We start from the raw sequence: 17,759 nt of genomic DNA on the forward strand, positions 1-17,759 counted from the left end.
ACTCACTTCCCATTGGCTGGAACTTAGTCACATGTCTACACCTCACTGCAGAGGACGCTGGGAAATGTTGTCCTTAGCTGGGCAGCCATTTGCTCAGCTAAAACTTAGAAAGCTTATTACTAAGAAAGAAGGAAAGATGGGATGCCAAGGAACAACTCTATTTCTGTCATTTGTAAGAGGTTAAGTTATAAGAAACAAAAAACTTCATTACTTTCATCTGTTAAGCCCAATAAATTTATCTTTAGACAGAAAACCATGTGGAAGAATACATGTGATTGTCACCTCACAAACCTGTCTGTTAAAACTCCAACAAGTCTATGAGAAATGATTTTGGAAATTAGTCCTTCTAAAATTAGCACTAAAGTTCTATAAAAATAATGTGAGAAAAGGCTCCACTAGGCCAGAGCTCACATGAGGTTCAACCTGAACAGAAAAAGACATTGCAAGGGAGCAAACTCCAGCAAGAGGAGGACAACAGACTTCTGGGGATGGAGCTATAGGCATCAGATTATGTGCACTTGGCTTAGCAGAACTTTGACTGTTAGAGTTGAAAGGGGGAAAGAATCAGCTACCCTTGTGATGGAAGGACAGCTCACACAGGGGCTGGAAAGACAGCTCACACAGGGACTACAGGACTGACCAGAATTCTTTACTAGGAGGTCCCAGTGAGACAGATGATGTGCAAACCACCATTGCAGATAGGCCTGGGACCACTCACTTATAAACTCCAAGGTAAGAGTAAGGCAGGACCCTGGGCAGCACATGACCAAGGGAAGAACTGGAGAGAAACAAAGCAGGAAACGAGGGAGAAAGAAGAGAAGCCAGATGATGTCAATGGCCTGAGATCAGGGTGTTAACACAGCAGGGTGAGCAGGACCAAAGAGTTAGGTTTATGGGAAAATTGTAGCCATAACACCCGAGAATCAAAAAATCCTCTTAGTGGACTAAGACCTTTGGCTCCTCCCAGCTTTTATTAATGGGACCCTGCCCTGAAATTGACAGGAAGAGGTACAGGCCTTTTAACCTTTTTTAGGACTAAATATTACCGATCATTTAAGAAACATAGTGCATACAATAATCCTTAGCCCTGGAATATGAATGCGGTTGGCATGACTGTGCTCATCTTTACCTTATTTAAGAAGAATCTTGCTTCATCTGGGACTGAAGATGGCTCTCTCCCAGGGGACTTTTAGCTTCAGGAGTCAGTGCATATTGCCTGAGCTTCAGCGATAGGAATACAGATTTCCTAGTTCACCATATGTGAGTGGTGGCTTGGTGATAAAGATGTACTTGCAGGAAGACAAAATGGTATTAATGAAGTCTTAAACACCAGAGCAGTAGAAAGTCATAAAAATACTACCTAGAGGACCTTCACGATGGTGGAGGAGTAAGACGTGGAGATCACCTTCCTCCCCACAAATACATCAGAAATACATCTACATGTGGAACAACTCCTACAGAACACCTACTGAACGCTGGCAGAAGACCTCAGACCCCCCAAAAGGCCAGAAACTCCCCACGTACCTGCATCGGGCAAAAGAAAAAAAGAATAAACAGAGACAAAAGAAAAGGGATGGGACCTGCCCCTCTGGGAGGGACCTGTGAAGGAGTGAAAGTTTCCACACAATAGGAAGCCCCTTCGCGGGTGGAAACGGGTTGGGCGGGGGGGAAGCTTCAGAGCCACGGAGGAGAGCGCAGCAACAGGGGTGCAGAGGGCAAAGCAGAGAGATTCCCACAAAGAGGATCAGTGCCGACCGGCACTCACCAGCCCGAGAGGCTTGTCTGCTCACCCGCCGGGGCCGGCGGGGGCTGGGAGCTGAGGCTCGGGCTTTGGAGGTCAGACCCCAGGGAGAGGACTGGGGTTGGCTGCATGAACACACCCTGAAGGGGGTTAGTGCGCCACAGCTAGCCGAGAGGGAGTCTGGGAAAAAGTCTGGACTTGCCTAAGAGGCAAGAGACCATTGTTTCAGGGTGCCTGAAGAGAGGAGATTCAGAGCACCGCCTAAACGAGCTCCAGAGACAGGCACGAGGCGCGGCTATCCGCGCGGACCCCAGAGACGGGCATGAGACACTAAGGCTGCTGCTGCAGCCACCAAGAAGCCTGTGTGCGAGCACAGGTCACTGTCCACACCTCCCCTCCCAGGAACCTGTGCAGCCCGCACTGCCAGGGTCCGGTGATCTAGGGACAACTTCCCCAGGAGAACACAGCGCACCGCAGGCTGGTGCAGTGTCATGTTGGCCTCTGCGGCCGCAGGCTCACCCCACATCCGTACCCCTCCTTCCACCTAGCCTGAGTGAGCCAGAGCCCCATAATCAGCTGCTTCTTTAACCCCGCCTTGTCTGGGCAGGAAAAGAAGCCCTCAGGCAACCTGCATGCAGAGGCGGGGCCAAATCCAAAGCTGAGCCCTGGGAGCTGTGAGAACAAAGAAGAGAAAGGGAAATCTCTCCCAGCAGCCTCAGGAGCGTCAGATTAAATCTCCACAATCAACTTGATGTACGCTGCATCTCTGGAATACCTGAATAGACAACGAATCATCCCAAAACTGAGGCAGTGGTCTTTGGGAACAACTGTAGACTTGGGGTTTGCTTTCTGCATCTAATTTGAATCTAGTTTTATGTTTATCTTAGTTTAGTATTTAGAGCTTATTATCATTGGTAGATTTGTTTCTTGATTTGGTTGCTCTCTTCCTTTTTATTTATATATTTTTTATTTTTCCTTTTTCTCTTTTTGTGAGTGTGTATGTGTATGCTTCTTTCTGTGATTTTGTCTGTATAGGTTTGCTTTTACCATTTGTACTAGGGCTCTATCTGACCTTTTTTTTTTAGTGTAGTTTTTAGCACTTGTTATCATTCATGGATTTGTTTATTGGTTTGGTTACTCTTTTCCTTTTTATTTTTTTGCATTACTTTTTTTTTTTTTTTAATAATTTTTTATGTTTTTTTTTCTTTCTTTTTTTTTTTCCATTTCTCCCTTTCTGCTGAGCTGTGTGGCTGACAGGGCCTTGATGCTCCAGCTGGGTGTCAGGCCTGAGCCTCTGAGGTGGGACAGCCGAGATCAGGACATTGGTCCACCAGGGACCTCACGGCCTCTCGTAATATCAATCGGTGAGAGCTCTCCCAGAGATCTCCGTCTCAATGCTAAGACCCAGTTCCACTCAACGACCAGCAAGCTCCAGTGCTGGACACCCCATGCCAGACAACTAGCAAGACAGGAACACAACACCACCCATTAGTAGAGAGGCTGTCTAAAATCATACTAAGTTCACAGACACCACAAAACACACCACTGGACGCGCCAATCCCCTCCACCAGGAAGCCTACACAACCCACTGAACCAACCTTAGCCACTGGGAACAGACACCAAAAACAACAGGAAGTACGAACCTGCAGCCTATGAAAAGGACACTCTAAACACAGTAAGTTAAGCAAAATGAGAAGACAGAGAAACACACAGCAGATGAAGGAGCAAGGTAAAAACCCACCAGACTGAACAAATGAAGTGGAAATAGGGAGTCTACCTGAAAAAGAATTCAGAGAAATGATAGTGGAGATAATCCAAAATCTTTGAAATAGAATGGAGAAAATACAAGAAACGTTTAACAAGGACCTAGAAGAACTAAAGAGCAAACAAAGAATGATGAACAACAAAATAAATGAAATTAAAAATTCTCTAGAAGGAATCAAGAGCAGAATAACTGAGGCAGAAGAACAGATAAGTGACCTGGAAGATAAAATAGTGGATATAACTACTGCAGAGCAGAATAAAGAAAAAAGAATGAAAAGAATTGAGAACAGTCTCAGAGAGCCCTGGGACAACATTAAATGCACCAACATTCAAATTATAGGGGTCCCAGAAGAAGAAGAGAAAAAAAAAAGGGACTGAGAAAATATTTGAAGAGGTTATAGTTGAAAAATTCCTTAATAAAGGAAAGGAAATAGTCAATCAAGTCCAGGAAGCAGAGAGAGTCCCATATAGGATAAATCCAAGGAGAAACAGGCCAAGACACATATTAATCAAACTATCAAAAATTAAATACAAAGAAAAAATAGTAAAAGCAGCAAGGGAAAAGCAGCACATAACATACAAGGGAGTCCACATAAGGTTAACAGCTGATCTTTCAGCACAAACTCTGCAAGCCAGAAGGGAGTGGCAGGACATATTTAAAGTGATGAAATGGAAAAACCTACAACAAAGATTACTCTACCCAGCAAGGATCTCATTCAGATTTGATGGAGAAATCAAAACCTTTACAGACAAGCAAAAGCTAAGAGAATTCAGCACCTCCAAACCAGCTTTACAACAAATGCTAAAGGAACTTCTCTAGGCAGAAATCACAAGAGAAGGAAAAAACCTACAATAACAAACCCAAAACAATTAAGAAAATGCTAATAGGAACATACATATCGGTAATTACCTTCAATGTAAATGGATTAAATGCTCCAACCAAATGACTAGACTGGCTGCATGGATACAAAAACAAGACCCATATATATGCTGTCTACAAGAAACCCACTTCAGACCTAGAGACAAATACAGACAAAGTGAGGGGATGGAAAAAGATATTCCATGCAAATGGAAATCAAAAGAAAGCTGCAGTAGCAATTCTCCTATCAGAAAAAATGACTTTAAAATACAGACTATTACAAGAGACAAAGAAGGACACTACGTAATGATCAAGGAATCAGCCCAAGAACAAGATATAACAATTGTAAATATTTATGCACCCAACACAGGATCACCTCAATACATAAGGCAAATGCTAACAGCCATAAAAGGGGAAATCGACAGTAACACATTCATAGTAGGGGACTTTAACACCCCACTTTCACCAATGGACAGATAATCCAAAATGAAAATAAACAAAGAAACACAAGCCTAAAAAGACATATTAAACAAGATGGACTTAATTGATATTTATAGGATATTCCATCCAAAAACAACAGAATACACTTTCTTCTCAAGTGCTCATGGAACATTTTCCAGGAGAGACCATATCTTGGGTCACAAGTCAAGCCTTGGTAAATTTAAGAAAATTGAAATCGTATCAAGTGTCTTTTCTGACCACAACGTTATAAGACTAGAAATCAAAAAATACCTAGAAACAATGAAAACACAATGACCCAAAACCAGTGGGATGCAGCAAAAGCAATTCTAAGAGGGAAGTTTATAGCAATACAATACTACCTCAAGAAACATCTCAAATAAACAACCCAACCTTACACCTAAAGCAATTAAAGAAAGAAGAACAAAAAAAATCCAAAGTTAGCAGAAGGAAAGAAATCATAAAGATCAGATCATAAATAAATGAAAATGAAATGAAGGAAACATTAGTCAAGATAAATACAACTAAAAGCTGGTTCTTTGAGAATATAAGCAAAACTTATAAACCATTAGCCAGCCTCATCCAGAAAAAAGGGAAAAGACTCAAATCAATAGAATTAGAAATGAATAAGGGGAAGTGACAACTGACACTGCAGAAATACAAAGGATCATGAGAGATTACTACAAGCAACTATATGCCAATAAAATGGACAACCTGGAAGAAATGGACAAATTCTTAGAAAAGAACAACCTTCTGAGACTGAACCAGGAAGAAATAGAAAATATAAACAGACCAGTCACAAGCACTGAAATTGAAACTGTGATTAAAAATCTTCCAACAAACAAAAGCCCAGGACCAGATGGCTTCACAGGCGAATTCTATCAAATATTTAGAAAAGAGCTAACACCTATCCTTCTCAAAATCTTCCAAAATATAGCAGAGGGAGGAACACTCCCAAACTCATTCTACGAGACCACCATCACCCAGATACCAAAACCAAAGATGTCACACAAAAAAGAAAACAACAGGCCAATATCACTGATGAACATAGATGCAAAAATCCTCAACAAAATACTAGCAAACAGAATCCAACAGCACATTAAAAGGATCATACACCATGATCAAGTGGGGTTTATCCCAGGAATGTAATGATTCTTCAATATACGCAAATCAATCAGTGTGATACACCGTATTAACAAATTGAAGGAGAAAAACCATATGATCATCTCAGTACATGCAGAAAAAGCTTTTGACAAAATTCAACACCCATTTATGATAAAAACCCTCCAGAAAGTAGGCATAGAGGGAACCTACCTCAACATAATAAAGGCCATATATGACAAACCTACAGCCAACATCGTTCTCAGTGGTGAAAAACTGAAACCATTTTCACTATGATCAGGAGCAAGACAAGGTTGCCCACTCTCACCACTATTATTCAACATAGTTTTGGAAGTTTTGGCCACAGCAATCAGAGACAAAAAATAAATAAAAGGAATCCAAATTGTAAAAGAAGAAGTAAAACTGTCACCTTTTGCAGGTGACGTGATACTATACATAGAGAATCCTAAAAATGCTACCAGAAAACTACTAGAGCTAATCAATGAATTTGGTGAAGTGGCAGGATATAAAATTAATGCACACAAATCTCTTGCATTCCTATACACTAATGATGACAAATCTGAAAGAGAAATTAAGGAAACAGTCCCATTTACCATTGCAAAAAAAAGAATAAAATACCTAGGAATAAACCTATCAAAGGGGACGAAAGACCTGTATACAGAAAACTATAAGACACTGATGAAAGAAATTAAAGATGATACAAACAGATGGAGAGATATACCATGTTCTTGAATTGGAAGAATCAACGTTGTGAAAATGACTGTACTACCCAAAGCAACCTACAGATTCAGTGCAATCCCTATCAAACTACCAATGGCATTTTTCACAGAACTAGAACAAAAAATTGCACAATTTGTATGGAAACACAAAAGACCCCGAATATCCAAACAATCTTGAGAAAGAAAAATGGAGCTGGAGGAATCAGGCTCCCTGACTTGAGACTATACTACAAATCTACAGTAATCAAGACAGTATGGTACTGGCACAAAAAACAGAAATATAGATCAATGGAATAGGACAGAAAGCCCAGAGGTAAACCCCGGCACATATGGTCACCTTATCTTTGATAAAGTAGGCAAGAATATACAATGGAGAAAAGGCAGCCTCCTCAATAAGTGGTGCTGGGAAAACTGGACAGCTACATGTAAAAGAATGAAATTAGAACACTCCCTAACACAATACACAAAAATCAACTCAAAATGGATTAAAGACCTAAACGTAAGGCCAGATACTATCAAACTCTTAGAGGAAAACATAGGCAGAACACTCTATGACATAAATCACAGCAAGATCCTTTTTGACCCACCTCCTAGAGAAATGGAAATAAAAACAAAAATAAACAAATGGGACCTAATGAAACTTAAAAGCTTTTTCACAGCAAAGGAACCCATAAACAAGATGAAAAGACAACCCTCAGAGTGGGAGAAAATAGTTGCAAATGAAGCAACTGACAAAGGATTAATCTCCAAAATATACAAGTAGTTCATGCAGCTCAATATCAAAAAAGCAAACAACCCAATCCAAAAATTGGCAGAAGACCTAAATCGACATTTCTCCAAAGAAGGTATACAGACTGCCAACAAACACATGAAAGGATGCTCAACATCACTAATCATTAGGGAAATGCAAATCGTAACTACAATGAGTTATCACCTCACACCAGTCAGAATGGCCATCATCAAAAAATCTACAGACAGTAAATGCTGGAGAGGGTGTGGAGAGAAGGGAACCCTCTTGCACTGTTGGTGGGAGGTAAATTGATACAGTCACTATGGAGAACAGTATGGAGTTTCCTTAAAAAACTAAAAATAAAACTGCCATACGACCCAGCAACCCCACTACTGGGCATATACCCTGAGAAACCATAATTCAAAAAGAGTCATGTGCCACAATGTTCATTGCAGCTCCATTTACAATAGCCAAGACATGGAAGCATCCTAAGTGTCCATCGACAGATGAATGTATAAAGAAGATGTGGCACATATATACAATGGAATATTACTCAGCCATAAAAAGAAACGAAATTGAGTTATTTGTAGTGAGGTGGATGGACCTAGAGTCTGTCATACAGAGTGAAGTAAGTCAGTAAGAGAAAAACAAATACCGTATGCGAAAACATATATATGGAATCTAAAAAAGAAAAAAAGGTTCTGAAGAAACTAGGGGCAGGACAGGAATAAAGACGCAGACATAGAGAATGGACTTGAGGACACAGGAAGGGGGAAGGGTAGACTGGGACGAAGTGAGAAAGAGGCATGGACATATATACACTACCAAATGTAAAATAGATAGATAGTGGGAAGCAGCTGCATAGCACAGGGAGATCAGCTCGGTGCTTTGTGACCACCTAGAGGGGTGGGATAGGGAGGGTGGAAGGGAGACGCAAGAAGAAGGGGATATGGGGATATGTATACATATAGCTGATTCACTTTGTTATACAGCAGAAACTAACACAACATTGTAAAGCAATTATACTACAATAAAGATGTTAAAAAAAATAACTACCAAAAATATACAGTCTTGAAAAGTGAGATAACTCAAAGACTTGAGGTCATAATATATCAATAATAATAATAATCTATGTGTATAGCACTATATAAATTACAAAATGCTTTAACTATACATTGATTTCCATTGTAGTAAATGCTGAGGGAAAGGTACCATTTTCTAGGTAAGCAAGCAGACTTAGAAAATGTTAGTAACTAGTCTACGATACCATGATATCTTCTTTTACACAAAATATTGAGAAAAGAAGAAATAAGTACAGGTGTTATAAATCCATGTCCAGGCCTCTTTCCCGTGTGACCTCTGCCTCTTCTAAGCTTTAAATGACGTAATGAGTTTTTTCATTTATTCATACATTCATTCAACAACTATTTATTGCACAACCTCTGTGTGCCAGTCATTATGCTGGGCACTGTGGATGCCGTGATGGACCAGACATATGCTCTGCCTTCACAGCAAGCTTGCCATCTGGCAAAGGACAGAGGTACGTCATCCACACTAGTCATTAAGAATGAGTGAGGTGTGTGCGACAACAGCAGGATAATAGCAGGCTGTGGGAGCACAGCAGAAAAGGATCTCACCAAATCACAGGTCAGGGAGGCTTCCCAGAGGAATTGATGTTTACATCCCCAAGGGTAAGTACCAGTTGATGGAATGAAGAGAGTTCCAAGCTAAAAATAAAGCATGTGTGGAGATGCTTCTGAGGGAGAGGTGACCCTAGATCAGATCCAGAATAGGGATAACCCAGAGGATTTACATATTTAAGTTAGTGTATGCCTTCCTACTATTGGCCTACTTAGAGACATCATCAATTCACCCTTCCTTCCCATCCATCCATCCATCCATCCGTCCATCCATCCATCCATCCACAGTAGGTGCTAAGATGTTTATTGAGTTAATTAATTTTTTAAACTTTTCTCAAGAGACCCAGTATGTGCCAGGCACTGTGCCTAGTGATGGAGAGGGCATAAAGGTACACAAGGCATCATCCCAGCTGACGTGAAGCTTCAGTGTTAATTGAAGAGATAAACCTGTGCACATATTACCGTAATACAAGCTCGATGGAACGGGTGTCCTAAAAGATGCCCTAAGAAGTTACCACGCACTGGACGTGGGGATAGTACACGGAGGGAAATCTAAGTTTCGGTGATAACGTTAACAGATCAACATCGGACTCAACATTCTCCACCTCTTTCATGTGTCTGTTTGATTATTTATTCTGTTTTTTTTTATTTTCTGAAATTTGTTCTTCCATAGATTCTGTGGCGACAGCATCCGGACCACTACTAGTTGAAGTTGCCAAAACTCCTGGTGCCAGCCTTGGTGTGGCCCTGACTACCTCGATGTGCTGTAACAAACAGGTCATTGTCATAGACAAAATCAAATCTGCAAGTATCGCAGACAGGTGAGTGTCGTAGAAAGTGCCTACTCTTCAAAACTGCATGTGTGTTAAAATATGTAGAGATATATTTATATGTGTATATACATGCACATATGTAATACCTACACATATACACACACAGTAAAAGAAGAGCTCTTCTTCCAGTTTATACAAGCTTCATATACAAAACAAGTTACTGTTCTAGCACTTAAAAATTCACCTACCTTATCAGCCACCCCATCATGTAATGTTGCTTCACCCAAATGTTTGGTGTGGCCTTTAGAAATGGGAAAAAAAGTCAAGCAACTCAGCATATTTACCTACTGTGTCCTAGGGTAATAGCCCGTTTTTGGTTTAGGGTAGCTAAGCAGATCTTTATTATGTGAACAGTTAATCCTGCCACCATACAATCTTATTCCTTTTTTCTGAAATAAATAAAACAACATTTTTTAAATGATACAATCTTGAAAGAAAGGCCCTCTACCGTCATAGTGTGTTAGTCTCACGGTTTCACCATTTTCAAGGGTCCCCGACAACATCATTCATTCCCATGACAATAAAAACGCAAGACTTTTATCCTGAACTCTTCTTCCTAATTAGTATTTTAGACTTACAAGAAGGGGAAAAAAAGACTACCTTACCACCTTATAAATTATTTCACAGCTTCTGGTAAGAAAACCCCCAGCTCATAGCTGAAGCACTCCAAGTGCATCCACGTGGAATTTTATTTTTAGATGACTTGAAATGCTTTTGTCTTGAGAAGTAGACTCTGGTCACCTTGGAAATGTTTAAATCTATTGGGTTGGCCGAAACATTCATCTGGGTTTTTCCATAAGATCTTACAAAAAAACCTGAACGGACTTTTTGGCCAACCCAATACTTGACTACCCAATCTCCCTTCATGTTTCCAACCCTCTTCTGCCCAGGCCCTGGCCCTGCCTGGGGAACCTCTGACTCCGATGCACCTGTGGCCACCCCTGTAGCGGTCAATCTACAGCTCCACTGTGCTGTTACCTACATTCAGCCCTTTAACAGTAATGGCCATTGACCCACGGGTACTCTCCCATTCAAAGGTGCAGGATGCTTTCATTTTCTCCCTGTTTCTTTCCCGTTTCGCAGCAGGTAAGCAGTTTAAGCAGCTGTCCACTTGACTGGTACCTCGGGATGCTGACTGCTGTGTTTGCTGTTCTCAACTCACCCAGTAGCCAGTCTCTTGAGTTCAGCAAGATGTAGCAGCCAGCCCCTCCCCCATCCCAGCTACTCCCGTGCTCCACTCACCACGAAGGCCTCCTCTGACTACTCTTTGACTTCTGCATAATTTCCATCATCATCAAGAGCTTTTGTACTAATAATTGTTTTGTTTAACTCCAGAAAAACAAAATAAAACAGAGTAATCAAGCACTGATGATCTGGGAGCTTGAGTGAGACAATTCTGAGCAAGCACTGGCTGAATCTTTCCCCAAGTTATTGCCATTAACACAGAAAATAGTTGTAAATGACCCTATTCCCATTCTGTGAGTCACATCTTAACATTCTGAGTGTTTACCAACTCACAGATATAAAAACCTATAAGGAAAAATCACAGAAAAAAGTCAAGGGGAAACATTTTCCTGTTCTTCCCTCCTTCCTGCTCACTTTCCCTCAACTTGCAGCATCACCACCCCCCAAATGATATATTTTTTATGAAGGACAAAAGAAAAACATCTCCTTGAGTTTTTCTCTATATTCTACAGGGTTTTACATTCCTCTTAACATCTGAGAGGCGGTGTTTCCCATAACATCCAAACGATTTCTTTTTTTCTCTTAAGCAAGTGAAAACTGTGTGAAGTTTTAACTATGAGGACATGAAAGTTGGAATCCAGGGAGGACGGCACGCCATTGTAGTGAGACTTTCTCCCTTCCGTAGATGTGGTGCTCTGCATGTGGGCGATCACATCCTGTCCATTGACGGGACCAGCATGGAGTACTGTACGCTCGCAGAAGCAACCCAGTTCCTGGCCAACGCCACCGACCAGGTCAAGCTTGAGATTCTTCCCCATCATCAGACCCGCCTGGCCCTGAAGGGACCCGACCATGGTGAGAGGATCCATCCGGATAAATCTCTGTTATCCTCCCCTTGCAATCATTGCTTCTCCAGCAGAGTTAGAAAGCAGGGAGACGCTGAGTTTAATTCTGCCTCTGTCATTTCTTTTCAAAACAACAGGTGATCTTTGTTTACTCTTCATCTTCCAAATCCCTTTTCCTAAGCCACAGGTATTTTACTTGAAACCCCCAAATTGAGGAAAGAAACGTTGTTTGAAATCGAATTTCAGGCTTGTACTATTTGATTTTTTTTTTTTTAAGCCTTTGGTGCAAATTGAGTGTGGAGAGAAGGGAAATAATTTGACTTCTTGTTATTCATATTGAATTTCCACTCTGCTTAAAGGACAGTAAAGGCAAATAGTAAAACTCCCAGTTTTCAAAAATAAAGTGGGTATCATGCCAGACCCTTCAAATATTGGGGGAGGTGGGTGGGAAGAGTTGCATGAGGGATGGCTTTCTCTAGATTTTGTCTGTTCGCCAGAGTAGTTTTTTTCTTAGGATGGAGAACAACCTTTCTGACCAAATATTTCTCCTGGGAGTATCAGAATATTTCACTACAGTTATGCAGTAACAAGTGTCAACTGAGGGAATCTGCATTTTCACTGTCTTGAAGCTCACAGATCTGTTCGCTGAGCATTTATATACCATCCCACCTAGGCATCTTTAAATAAAACCCAGTGCAAGAAAAAGGACTTTGAGCCCAAAATCAAATGAAGAAAGACTCTCCAGTGAGGTCTTTGTTCCAACCCTCCTCCCTCCTTTTCCTTAAACCAAGCACCCTCCATTTTTATTCTTTGAAACCAATTCCTCGAAGCCTCACTAGTACTATCAGGGCTCCCTAAAGGCGAAGAACACATTTCTGTATGTTTAGTTAGCAAGAGAAGAATTTTCTCTGGAACTGCAATTTTGCTTATGAGGAGGTCATTTGTATCCTATGTCTCCAACCTTCTAAAACACACTGCACTTTTCCACAGTTTAGAAAAAAAAGAGGTACCAAATAATTTTCATACTGAATGAGTCAGCTGGATGCAACCTTTTTTAATTAAATGGAGCTTAGACAGCCCTGGAGCTAATGAAAATCTCCAGTACAGCATTCCCTTTATCAGATTTTAATTTTACACATTGGAGTTGGAGAAATGAGGCAGCCGAGGCAGTTTATGAAATTCTGCCTCATATGAATGGAAATGATAAGGGGGTACAGTTCATGGGAACGTTCCCTTCCCGTCAAGGGGCCATGCGGGCCTTTCCCGCTCACTGGCTGAGAAGGGAGATTTCTAAAATCATTAAGCTTCTTCTAAATTAATCTGAAGTCGCCACTGGATTTGGAGCACAGTGGGCACAACAGTGCACACTGCCTAGTGCTTTTTCAGCATGAGATTTTGCTTGGTAAATTCTGGTATCAGTGAATCAGGAAAGTGAACAGACCCTATAAAAATGTCATTGTCTTCAGCAACCTCATTTTTCCCACCTTTTATTTGCCCTGTATACAAATCATAAATAGTTCAAATAGTTTCCACTCATGAAATATTAAATATTTTTACCTGCCAAGACAGTCTGAGAAGATGAATTTATATACTAAAATGGATGGAGACCAAAAATTAATTTTTCTTTTCTTCACTGTGGAAAACCTGACATCATTTGTGATTTTTCACGGGGGTAAAGGGCTGGTCATTTTAGTAATTCTAGCTTCTGTTTTTGACCCTGTCATCCACTTTTGTTGAAAATTGTTCACCATCTTCTTTATCTAACATACCGACATCTCCCTACATTTTACATTAAAATCAGACTTGTATTTCCAAGAAGAAATTTAATTAAACATAATTAAATCCCCGTTAATCCTCAAAAATGTGATTGTGTTTATAATTCTCAAACTTCTGTTTTGGTATGTAGTGGTGTTGTTTTGCATAGGTTTACCCTTTTACTACAAGAAAGTTCTGGTTATTTTTTCAAAATCTCTGATCCCTAAATAGCATGTCTCTCATCCCATAGGTGGATGGAGATATACCATTTCCCAGGTTTTGCTTAGCGACAAAGCATTCAGGGAAATATAGCATTCAGGGAAATATAGAAATGGGCACATCAACCAGGAATAGATTAACTGTGCCTTTTGCTGGGAAGTAGCAACATTCAAAAAGCCAACAAGAATGAGTTTTTTAAAGAGCTCAGAAATTGTTCCCACTGAGGGTTTTTGGGAGATAGTCATGACTGGAGGAAACTTTGTAAAAGAGTTTGGAAAAAAAATGTGAGCAGAGTCATGAGGTTCTATATACATTCAGTACCAGGAGGACTTCCATTTCTGAGGCCCAGGAGCAACCACCAGCGTAGCTGTTGCCTACACCCTTGGACTCCTGGACAGGACAAGAGGGTACAGTTAGAGAAGTGAACAAACAGAAGTACCTTCCATATCAGATACCTCAAGATTTCAACAGCGATGTCACCTTGGAATGATAGGAAAAACATTATATTTTCCTTGCTGTTTATCTGTAACAAAGGACTTAGGAACACACATAGGAAGAGGCAGTAGAGTATGGTGGCTGAGGGCAGCAACTCAGAGTCAGACTTTCAGCACTTTAATTCTGGCTCCACCACTTGGGAACTTAGCAAGTTACCCAACTTTTCTATACCTCAGTTTCTTCATCTGTAAAATGGGTATTATAATAATACCTACCTCATAGGTATATCGTGAGTATTATCTGAGATAATCCATGTAAAAGCACTTAGCACAGTGCCTGGTATATAGCGAGTACTCAGTGAAAGCTGACTGTAATTATGGGGACCATTAAATGGGAGAATATAAATGAATGTTTTTTGCAAAATGAAAGAGCATGCCAAAAATGTACCATCTAGGGCTTCCCTAGTGGCGCAGTGGTTGAGAGTCCGCCTGCCGATGCAGGGGACACGGGTTCGTGCCCCGGTCCAGGAGGATCCCACATGCTGCAGAGCAGCTGGGCCTGTGAGCCAGAGCCGCTGAGCCTACACGTCCGGAGCCTGTGCTCCGCAGCGGGAGAGGCCACAACGGTGAGAGGCCCGCATACCACACACACACAAAAAAGTACCATCTAATTTTTAAACTAAAATACTTGCCTAACATATGAGTATTAAGTACACCACCATAAAACAGAAGAGATTTAGAGTGCACGTTCAAAATAGGCTATAGCTGTCTTCTCTGGCCTACATTGTTTGTTGAACGCCTTTTGCATTCATTATCCATGGCATGCAGTTTTTTGCATTATCGAATATAATTTTTGTCTCAATTATTTTATGTATATGAAGATTTAGTCCCCAGTAGTAGTTCAAAGTAAATGTTATAACCTACATTTAACCTGCCTGCGGCAGTGCCAGGCATACAATAGGTGCTCAGTAGCTTTCTTATTGTGTTATCAATTGGGCTTGACGGTAATCAGAAATGCCCAGTAATTTTCAAAGCACTCCATAAAGAACTGGGTTGAAAAGTGAGTGTAGAATTCTGAAGTTCACTCACTGTACCTCATCTGACAATATTTTACAGAGCTCAATAGAATGGCTGTGGGTAGATTAGCCAGACCCAGCAATGACTGCATCTTGCTAAAAAGTCTTTTGGTACACCCTAAAGTGGAATGCGGACGGTGAAAGAGAATCCATCAGGGACTTCCTGGGCAGTGCTCTTTATCGCAAGGAAACTGCGTCCACAGTGTGGACAGTGCGGACATGGACCTCCTGTTCATTCATGCATGCATCCATTCACTCATGCATTCACTCATTCATCAGTCATTATATACCAGACACTGTTCTAGTTGCCATGATACATCTAGTGAGCAAGACAAGCAAAGTGATTCCTAGTCTCATGGAATTTACATTCCAGTATAGAGGGACAAACGTTAAAAGTATATTAAATAAATAAAGCCATTTCAGACAGTAATAAGTGGTATGAAGAACATAAAACAGCAGTGGGATGGCATGGATGGGAGAGGGCAGCCACTTCATCCAAGGAGGTCAGAACAACTCTGAGGTGGTGGTACCTGAGCTGAGACCTGAATGATAGCAAGAAGCCAGCCATGAAAACAAGGGGGAGAAGAGTATTAGAGGTAGGAAAACAGGAAGTGCAAATGCCCTGAGGCAGGAAGCAGCCTGGCTTGTTCTAAGAGGAGACAAAAGACCAACATGGCTGAAACAGGCAGTGATGAGGAGAGTGCTAGGGGATGAAGCTGGAGAGATAAGTAGAACTCACTTTTTTTTTTTTTTTTTTTTGCGGTACACGGGCCTCTCACTGTTGTGGCCTCTCCCGTTGCGGAGCACAGGCTCCGGACGCGCAGGCTCAGCCGCCATGGCTCACGGGCCCAGACGCTCTGCGGTATGTGGGATCTTCGTGCCCCCTGCACCGGCAGGCGGACTCTCAACCACTGCGCCACCAGGGAAGCCCAGGACTCACTTTTGATTCTGTTTGTAATTGTAACCCATTGAAGTACCTTAAATGGGAGTTACATGATCTAACATATATTTGAAAGATCATTCCGTATTGTGGATACAGAGATGAACCAGGGAGCCAAGTCTGAAGATGAGGAAGTGATCTAGGTGAAGGAGATGGTGGCTTGAAAGTAGAATAGCGGAGAGGGAGATGGAACCCAGACTAGAAACAGCAGTGGATAGAAGGAAAGGGCCAGATGGTTTAGGGTTACAAAATTGTGGTGGCCAGAAAAGTGTGCTGCAGTTTCCTGAAATATTCTCTAAACCTAAGTGCCCGATGAGTGAAATTTGTTGAGTGAGAGATACATCTATTTCCTTTAAAAATGATTCATTGGCAAGTAGATAGAAAGTAGACAGAATCAATGCTGTTAATAAAGGGTCATTGGATTTTATTCTGTGTACGAGCGTCATACTAAGCACCTTACGTACATAATTCTCGCAGCTGGCCTGTGCAATAGATGCTTTCATGATCTCCACTCGACACGTGAGGAAACTGAGGCCTAGAGAGGTTGAGTAACTGGCCAGGGTCACATAGAAGATGGGCTGGAGCCGGAACAGAAACTCAGCTTGGCCTCAGCCCATGGTGATCTGTCCACACTAGTGCTTTTGTTCCATTTACTGTCTCATTCCAGAAAGCCTGTGAAGTGGCCAGTGAGACTGATATCACGGATGGTATAATCTAAACTCTTATGTAAATAACCCTCCTTTAAATACTTACAGAGTATTTGACCTCACTACATGAATAGATACTGCAAAGTCATTCACATGTAAGGCATCTAACCTTAGAATCATAACAGTAGGAGATAAAAGTTCATATTTTTTCATTTTTTAAGATACTTAAATGAAAAATTTCATGTCAATATAGTAACAAACATAAACGTGCTCGTATTTCAGAACACTGGGTAGAAAATCAAATCTAAGCAATATTGAAATTAGAATGGAAATACGATATACAATTTTTTGAAAATAAAGGGGACACCAGAATTTTGAAATTGACTTTATTAAAATTTCATGGCATCTTAAGGAAATATAAAGTATTTGAAATACTTTAATAATTAAATATCTCTTTCAAATGTAAATATATCTTTTAAAAATACCCCCCAAATTATAAAATACATTGAGACTTTTATCTTCTGATTAGAGTATAAATAAGATCCTGATAAGGATAGATGATTAGAGTGGTTTATTGTTGAGAAAAATCAAGTTCAAGTGATGAATAGTAGTGTAATTAAAATGTCACAGCAGTAAATTATGATGTGTGACTAGTAAACCCCTTGAATCAGGAGCCAGTGTGATTTATCGTTCCTTCTTTCCTTTTTCTCAAAACAAGTGCTACTAACTGGCCAAGATTTGCAAATCTTTAATCACTAATCTTGTGCCATAGATCTTTGTGGGGTTGACTT

The 17,759-nt window shown here is 40.9% G+C and overlaps 1 protein-coding gene across 3 annotated transcripts in view; it reads left to right on the forward strand.

The window, feature by feature from the left end:
* Positions 1 to 17,759, forward strand: part of GRIP1 (glutamate receptor interacting protein 1) — a 438,413-nt gene that overhangs the window by 324,901 nt on the left and 95,753 nt on the right. For all 3 annotated transcript variants that reach the window (XM_065888290.1, XM_065888291.1, XM_065888292.1), the window contains exons 8-9: positions 9,708 to 9,855; positions 11,738 to 11,907. In XM_065888290.1, the coding sequence (XP_065744362.1) occupies positions 9,708 to 9,855; positions 11,738 to 11,907 (318 nt within the window). The remainder of the gene's footprint in view (positions 1 to 9,707; positions 9,856 to 11,737; positions 11,908 to 17,759) is intronic.

The sequence above is a fragment of the Phocoena phocoena genome, chromosome 11, assembly GCF_963924675.1.
Source record: "Phocoena phocoena chromosome 11, mPhoPho1.1, whole genome shotgun sequence".
NCBI classification, from domain to species: domain Eukaryota; kingdom Metazoa; phylum Chordata; class Mammalia; order Artiodactyla; family Phocoenidae; genus Phocoena; species Phocoena phocoena.